Source organism: Adelges cooleyi, unplaced genomic scaffold (genome assembly GCF_023614345.1).
Source record: "Adelges cooleyi isolate 19-005CV unplaced genomic scaffold, UGA_ACOO_1.1 ACOO_flye_CR_arks_rails_tigmint_CR_PRNA_384, whole genome shotgun sequence".
NCBI classification, from domain to species: Eukaryota; Metazoa; Arthropoda; class Insecta; order Hemiptera; family Adelgidae; genus Adelges; species Adelges cooleyi.
Window position 1 is genome coordinate 666,341 of NW_026096061.1, and position 9,061 is coordinate 675,401.

At 27.6% G+C, this 9,061-nt stretch overlaps 1 protein-coding gene across 1 annotated transcript; it reads right to left on the minus strand.

Moving 5' to 3' along the window:
• Nucleotides 1-439: 439 nt before the first annotated feature.
• On the minus strand, nucleotides 440-8,789 carry LOC126841485 (uncharacterized). The gene is made up of 14 exons (XM_050577984.1): nucleotides 8,766-8,789; nucleotides 6,295-6,391; nucleotides 3,680-3,746; nucleotides 3,570-3,602; nucleotides 3,412-3,480; nucleotides 2,964-3,032; nucleotides 2,602-2,631; nucleotides 2,354-2,383; nucleotides 2,237-2,266; nucleotides 1,977-2,006; nucleotides 1,766-1,819; nucleotides 1,451-1,480; nucleotides 1,090-1,176; nucleotides 440-902 (listed from the first exon to the last, which is right to left on the minus strand). Exons 3-14 carry the CDS (start codon nucleotides 3,738-3,740, stop codon nucleotides 613-615), a joined length of 813 nt encoding a protein of 270 aa, XP_050433941.1. The 5' UTR covers nucleotides 3,741-3,746; nucleotides 6,295-6,391; nucleotides 8,766-8,789; the 3' UTR covers nucleotides 440-612.
• Nucleotides 8,790-9,061: the final 272 nt, after the last annotated feature.

The following is a 9,061-nucleotide window of genomic DNA, read 5'->3' on the forward strand; positions in this document are numbered from 1 at the left end:
ATGCACATCCACATAAAAACAATTTTACACATTTGGAATTTAGCACACAATAATGCGTTGGAAAAAAAAAATTGAAATCGACTTTCTTTTTGATTTAAAATATCATGTAGGATTAATTTTCGTACCCGGCATTGTTCTTATTTACATCGTGTATAACCCAATCCAATACCATTGTGATTGTCCAGCCAGGATATTGTTTTCCTCATTTGGCTATAATATATAATCTATTCTACAATGTTTTATTTAGGCACCGACATTAGAACTCCATACCGGCTATGTTAGGTACCTCTAATATCAAATCTCTATATAATAACCATTAAAATAAATTATCCATTAGAAATATAAACAATGACCCTGTCATCCAAACCAGCTGAGTCATTTGATAAAGATACAAAAATACAACTTTACTTATTCGGTAATTATTTTTTTATTGGTAGACATAGCGTAAAATAAAAATAGGCATACGGTATTATGTACTTAAAAATGTATCTTTTGGAATACGTTATTGAAAAAATCCACCAACTGTTTTTTTCCCGTCATCTTAATTATATGTATATATTTTAGATATTATAATGAAAAAGTGACAATGATAAGGAAAATAAAAATATTATTTTATAACGTAATAACATAGTCGGGTGTGGGTGGAACTCGTGGATGTCCCCGTTGTAACTGTGCTTCGAGTGATTCTCCTGCTTGGTCATTTAAGCCTATTTGTGACCATGTGCCATCAATTTTCCTGTAGCTCCTTTTAGTATTACTTTTATCCGTAAAGATACAAGTAAGGCTAGTTGACTCAATCTCAACTTTTTTTATGTATGTATCTGGTGATTGTGTACTAAGATATATTCCTAACAAACGACACTTCGGTAACAAAGAGGCCTCATCATCTACAACCTGTTCACCTAAAAAATTTTAAATTTTGTTTATTATGCTAATATAAACTTACTAGTTTACTACTTTTCTTTAAATTTATTTGGTGAATGGTTAAAAATTAAAATCAGCTGTATACTTTTTCCTATTAAATAACTTATATATACATAAATATATTAATAGCGTTCATAAACCATACAACTTCATAATAATATTTACCTAATAAACGACGTCTGATTAAACGTGTTAAAGCTGTAGCAGCAAATTCTCTTCTCTCGTTTGCAATGTCTTGCAATGTTCCACGATCTATAAAAATAATTATTAAAAAACTGTGTTGCGAAGAAATAATAAAAATAAATAATATATTAGTCGCTCTTTATACATAATTATTGCATTACATTTCAAAGAATTGTGATACAAATAACTTTTGTACAACCACTTATTAGTGTTGAAACTCAACAAATGTATTATTTCTATTTAAGTCCTTAAGAATTTATTACACATTAAAACTGTAGTCACACTCAACAAAAAGATAAATTTATTAAAATCATTATCTGACATAATAAATTTAAAAAATTACCAGTGGTATAAGTCATTTGTAGTCTATATCCTGTAACACATCAAACATCAAATCATTATTCAGTTTATAAAACCCAGTTAATATATTTTATACATAACATTCACTGTAAACTGAGGTTAATTAAATCAATATTATTTAATGCAAAATGGCATTGTATAAATTTAAATGTATATCATATGTTTAAATTTTATTTCGAATGATTCTTAAAAGCTTAACAATATAGCACGTATAGCTTGGTGACTTGATGTTATTAATCCAGTTTTTCTTTAAAACTACGAATAAATTTTACTCTTTTTTTTTTAAATTGATATTTACCTATTAGTTCTGCACCTATGAACCGTATCATTAAATCGAGAAATACATTGGCTTCTAAAATTTAAAATAAAATATGTTATTATAATATACTTACATATTTTTTTATGATTTAAACCGTGTATCGTATTGATATATTTTGTCAACAGGTACATATAATTAGTCTCAAAGTTTTGGTAAATAATAAATATGAAATACTAAAAGGGGTTTTTACTTTGCGTTGGGCCTACAACCAAATCGTAATCTGAAATTAAAACAAAAATCTTGTTTGCATAAAGAATAACAAACAGCTATTGCATAACAAAGAGAAAATAATTGGCTGCTAAAAGTTAAAACAAAATACATTTTAATGTACCTATATAATTTTTTTTTTTTAATGAAACCAATATTGGTGTCATATTGGTGTTTGTCAATAGGTACATAAGATTATTCTCAAAGTATTTAGAAATAATAAATATAAAAAGCAATTTTTACTTCCTGGTCGGTTTGGAACTGGAAGCAAAACTGAAATTAAAACAAAATCTTGTTTGCATAAAGAATATCAAACAACAGTGTGGAAACGCTTCCATAGAGTGCAATGATTATTATTACCCGGTACATTAGATAAAATATCCTTGTGGTCTGAAATAATTAAGAACACATAAATTAATGTTATTGCATTTAAATTACTATTCTATTATGAACAGGAAAATAAATTTCAAGGTAAAAAAAACATGTTTATTAAAAACTCGAAAGAAATATGCTCCACTGTATATTCAGTACAATGAGAGTCTCTTTGAAAAATTCAATAGGAACGAAATATTGGAATCATTTTTATAAAATTTAACAAAAACTATTACCCGGTACAGCGATCAAAAAACAAATTTTCGCTGAAATTAATATTACATAAATTAATGATATTGGATTTGATTTGCTATAATAAATTATTACGTTATATAATTATAAATTAGAAGACGAAGGCCAAAGTAGAAAAAAAATTATATTAAATAGACTAGGGAACCCTTATGAAATGTAATGGCTGAGTTAATGTAGTATTTTTTCATAAAGCTACTATTTAGATTTCGATGAAAAATGTAATAATTATAACACTTGTTATTTGCACACTCATAAACGTGAGATTCAGTTTTTATATTATTTTCAAATATTTTTTTTCTACTCTTGCCTTGATGTTTTGTATTATTATTATAAAATATATGATTACGGAAATTCTTGAATGTTAATCTATTATCGACATCATCAACCATTGACTCAATAATATACTCCAAACCCTCTAGAATAAACAAATGAAGATTTAGGTTATACTAAATTAATAAAATAAAATAAAATTAGGTACAATACAAATGTTTAGAATAATATTAAACCCGACTTTGAGCAGTAGCCATTTAAGTTCACTCTCTTCTCCCTCGATTAGAAAATTATAAATCGCTAATGCATAATACACTCTATGGTGTACCAGATATGTAGAGCAGTGCATAAGTGAACAGAGCGTAATACACTATAGTGCTCTGTTAACTGTTCTACATATCTGGTGCACCTTCCTAAGCTATTAATAACAACTAAAATGTTTATTTAATAATAATTTGGCAATTAGGTACATATAACAAAAATTCTATATATATTAGTATATTACTATAAATATAATATCTCACCTCGAGATATTGTACGATGTAATTGATTACTTACATTCCTCATAGAATAAATAGCTTTGATGACTTCGGCTGAGATATATAATTTAAAAAATTTGTATAAAACAGTGTATTTTAAAAACTTAAAAATCATTTGTTTATAATATAAAATTATTACTGACTTGAAGTGTAAACATTATCCATATAAACCGACTCTGTGAAAAAGTGAAACATTAAATTTTTTCAAATTTTAACTACCTTAAGTTGATAACTGTGCAAATAAAATAATTACCATCATCTGCCAAAACACCCGCAAGGAATAGAAAAGTTATCAATAAAGTGAAGAGTTTCATTATTATCTGCGAATAATAATAAATCAAAAACCATTTTATATTAGTCATAGTTGCCTTTTGTATAGAGACGAGAATGTTAGGTTAGGTATGATTTTTCAATGCAGTTTCAATATAATAAATTAATTTTTATATATATAAGGTAGAAATCTACCACGAAAGGTACTTTATTTGGCCAAAATTACAGTTATTTCACCATATTGAGGATAGGCAAAGTAAGAACAGGTCTGTTAACAATAATTTCAGTTGCATCGTATGAAAAAGTTAAATTATACTATTCAAAATGATAATTAGAAAAATTAGTATTTAACTAAATGTTGTTATTAAAATTCGATTTTATGAAGTGACATATACACCTTATTTTCAGGCGTTGTATGATATAGTATAATAAACGTGTACACATTTGTTTCTAGCATTTTGTTTTAATACGTTAGAAGTAAAATTTTTTATTGAATATTCTTGTAAACGTTACTTACACCCTATTGGTTAGGTGTACTATTTTAATTTAATACATTGAAAAGTAATTAATACGTCTACGAGTATAATAAGTGAGGCATGATAAAATAAAGTATTTGCAACTTAAAAAAGTGTTATTTCATAAATTAAAGTACCGAACAATATTCATTGGACAAACGTATTCAAATGTATTATATACATACACAATAAACTTTGTTTAAGTTATCTATGATATGTTTTTTTTCTTTATTTTTTTATCATTTTAACAATGGAAAATTAAATATTTAATGTTTAACATATTACAAAGAAATAAACTAAACGATTGTGCTAACACAATTTTTTTTGCTTACTCTTAACTGCTTACAATAAAATTACAAATACAATGAAATATAGTGTGATATTTGTTAATTAATAAATGGGGATATGTGTTATTGGTCTCTACTGTATAAATTAATAATATTAAAAAAAGCATTATCCACTCTATATAGGACCATGGATATGTCTTATGACCGAGTAAATGTCAATTTAAGTGTACCCAAATTTCTGATTTCTGATGGTAACTTTCAGTGTCCGCAGACATTTTCTTTTAGACCCCAGCAAAAAGACATATCCATGTCACTGAGTTGTAATACAAAATAAGGTTGTGTATTTTTTGTATTATTAATATCAATAAAAACGTATCACTTTTGTCATGAATATTTATAGTATGTTAAATGTATAATATTTATAGTACGTTTTTGTACGTAAATATTGTTCGGTACTTTAATTTATGAAATAACACTTTTTTAAGTCGCCATTACTTGTTTTATCAAATCTTCAAATATTTTTTTTTTTTAAACCTTTTTTCGAATGAGATACGAGTTTTATTTTAAATAATTTTAAAATTGAAAAAAAAAAATACCTTTTATTTTACCCATAGAACATCCTAAATGTCTCATTTGAAGCTCGGTAGAACTTTCCATGACACCCTGTATATATAATTTTTTTTATCACATTCACAATATTTCCTAGACCGTTAAACTGATTTTTTGTAAAGAAAGGTAGAAATCTACGTCGAAAGGTACTTTATTTGGCCAAAATTACAATTATTTCACCATATTGAGGATAGCAAAAGCAAGAACAGGTCTGTTAAAAATAATTTTAGTTACATTGTATGAAAAAGGTACATTACACTATTCAAAACGAAAATTAGAAAAATTAGTATTTAACTAATTATTGTAATTAAAATTTGATTTTATGGAGTGACACTATACACCTAATTTTCAGGCGTCTAATCTGAAATACGTGTACACATTTGTTTTGTAGCGTTTCGTTTTAAAATCGTAAAAAATAAATTAAAAACATGCAAAACTATTTTTCATTATTTTGACTTAATTTTAAAGAGAATAACAAAGTTTTTTTTGAAAATTAACTTTTTCTTCAACGTAGATTAATTTATTTTAAAGATTAACAAAAAAAAACAAAATACAAGGATGATAAAATTATTTTTACATATTTCATTTATAATGTGTATAAAATTATCAAACAAACGATAAATTATAAGTGCATTTTAGTAAGTCGAACAAGAAAATATATGTTTCCTTCATTTTATCATTAAAATTATTTTTTGTACTAAATATAGACGCTCTTATCAATATAGAAATTCATATTTGAAAATTTCTATAAAATGGATTTTATGTTATTTTGTTTTTTTATAAACAATTTGTTTTTTAATTGGAAAATGACTATAATTTATTTTATAAATTAAGTCGAAGTAAAAAGAAAACATATTTTTAATTTTTAATTTTATTTTGTCAATTGAAAAAAAAAATTTTAAAAGGTATTTTTTTTTATCTTTGAATTGTTAAATGTTTTTAGTTATATTAGAAACGTGTTGGTTAAATTTTGCCGATCGCATTTTTCACTTGGGGCTGACCAAATATTTTTTTTAATCTTAGTTGTACACGCAATGCGATCTACTATTGTGAGGTATTATGAAAACGATGTAACTAGCAATAAAAAAAACCTTATTAATGTTTTTTAACACTATAACTTTTGACTCTTTAGGCTGATGCCTTTTTAGCGTTATTACAGTTTTTGAAAGTTTAATAGAAATACTTACTTTAATTGTGGAGTTGGTAAGAGATTCTTGGACAACAGTCGACTGGTTCAGATTTTGAAACTAAGTGTACTGCTTGCGACTTATGTATGGGCTTTTACTTCGACCGAAAAATCACAATCCAAATAAATTTTAGCAATGTACATATCATGTTCATTTATTAGCACAAATGGTTCATTTTTTTTTTTTTTGTGATTTATCTTGCACCTACATTTTTTTGAAAGCGGCTTTTAGAACTATGTTTTTCTACACACTACACCTAAATAAAAAATATATATTACTCGACGGAATAGTAGGTATTATTTTTTTTTAAACAGGGACAAAAATACTGTGTAAAATTGAAAACAACAATTCGCATAAAGTTATAAAAAATAATAGTACCGACCTATAAACAAAAAAAATAAGTTGTTTTTCAGTGAAATATTTTTGCATTTGGAAAATTTGTACAAATAAGAAAAGTTACAACGACAACAACAGCGGAAAATACAAAAACAGTTTCGTTTTAACAGCAAATGAATGGATTTTCAATTGAAACACTAGATAACATATCTGTTTAAATTTAATATTGCAAATTGAGAACAATTTTTAAAAAAACAACCGGCTAGATTAGGTTAGGGACTGATGCAATGATTAAAACCACTTTTTTCTTAAATACTGCCTAGATGAATTCTCTTGAAAACTTCCTGCATTCAATCCCTTTACGGTAATCGTTGAGCATTTGATATTTGCTAATTTGTATAAAATGCCTAATTTAGCTTTCTCTTTACCGAAAAAAGTGTTACCAAATAAGCGTTACGCTGTTATCTGATAAGAGATAAGAGATATTTTGTACGTTTAACGTTCAAATTAGAATTAAATGATAAATTCAAAATAGTTTAAGGCCCCAAATTCTCTATGAATTGTTTTAAGCCAGATAATAAACACTACAATATTAGCCAGAAACTTGATGTTTTAATATACTAGCTTGTTACTGCTTCTTAACAGGGCCGGACTTAAAGGGGGTGTGGGGGGTTTGACACCCGGAAAACTCAAGTATACCTAGTCGGCACATTCGGAACAAAAAGTCGATAAATATTATAACCCCCGTAAAATTATACAAATAACATATTTATTATTTTTATTTTATAAAAGTAGGTAAGTACATAATTTTTATTGGAATCTAGCGACAAATAGTGAATAGTCGGCATACGGACGACCATAAGAAAATATAATTTTAGTTTTTAGTAAAAAAACAACAATGCATTTTCGGTTATTCCCGATTTTAGCAGAAGTCTTATTATTTGTTTATAATAACTGTGGTGTATATTATTATATCAAACGATGTTCGGTCATGGGATCTATTGGTCTATTGTAAACAAACATTCTATCCCTCTATAAGTATATCAAAAATCAAAGCGCAGAAATTACAATAAATAATGAATCAGCTAGTGCAAAAATACGTAGAGGTGTAAGACAAGGGTGCCCACTTTCACCATTATTATTCAACTGCTACACAGAAAAAAGTATAACGGAAGTTAAAGATAAACTTAACAGACTTGGGATTGGAATCAAAGTAGGTGGTATATTGATTCCAATGATCCGGGTTGCAGACGACATCGTATTATTAGCAGAAACAGAGCACGACCTTCAGAGAGCCCTGGCAGAAATGCAAATAATTATAAATAAGTATCAAATGCGTATAAATTCAGGTAAAACAAAAATTTTGGTTTGTGCACGTGAACCCACAATTAACGCAAATATTTATTTAGAAAACCAACTTATTTCCCAAGTTTCTAGTTTTAAATACTTGGGAAGTTTAATAACATCAGAAGGAAAAAGCTCGCAGGAAATTAAACAAAGAATCGGGCAAGCAAAGGCAGCTTTTATCAAGAAAAAGAAAATTTTGGTTTCGCAAAAAATTAGCATAGAAATTAAGAAGACATTTTTAAGAACGTTTGTATGGAGTGTAGCTTTATACGGCTGCGAGACATGGGTCATTAATGAAAAGGAAAAATGATCCCTTTTAGCATTCGAAATGTGGTGTTGGAGACGTATGGAGAAAATAAACTGGACAGAAAGAGTAACAAATGAAGATGTACTGACACCCAAGTTGAAGAAACAAGATCCATAATTAAAGCCATAAAGCGACGACGATGGGACATACTATAATAGAAGGTGCAATTGAAGGACGAAAACCACCAGGAAGACCAAGAAACTCGTACATATCTCAACTGAAAAATGACGCAGGGATTGATACTTACGCCGGATTAAAAAGACTTGCTGAAGATCGTGACAAATGGAGAGCGAAGTTAAAAACGTTGTAAACCAACCTAATATAGGTTGAAAAAAAAAAAAAAAAATAAGTATATATTTTTATTTTAGTTTTAAAATTCGTAGTTCTGCGATAGCGGTTATCTGGTGCGCACGTGTATTCGCGCTCCCGATGTCTTATTTTATTTTTCTCTCTTTTAATTAATTAATTCGCTTAATAATACCTGTAAACGGCGTTTGGAAATGTGGTAGTCGCGTTTCTTGTAATCGTTTACAAGCATAATTTAACTCAAAGTGCCCCAATTACGTTTAATATAGTTCATTCGTTTCGGCGTTATACGTTAAACACATTTGAGGTTCATCACGGCCGTCGCGGCGGCGGCCTTGATAATTTTATAGTTGTACGCTATCGCGTGCACTCGTTATCGTAATATATATATATATATATCAATTCTCTCGCCACAATGTCTAACAACAACAACAGACCGATTACGCCGATCAAAATTATTAATAATAAAAG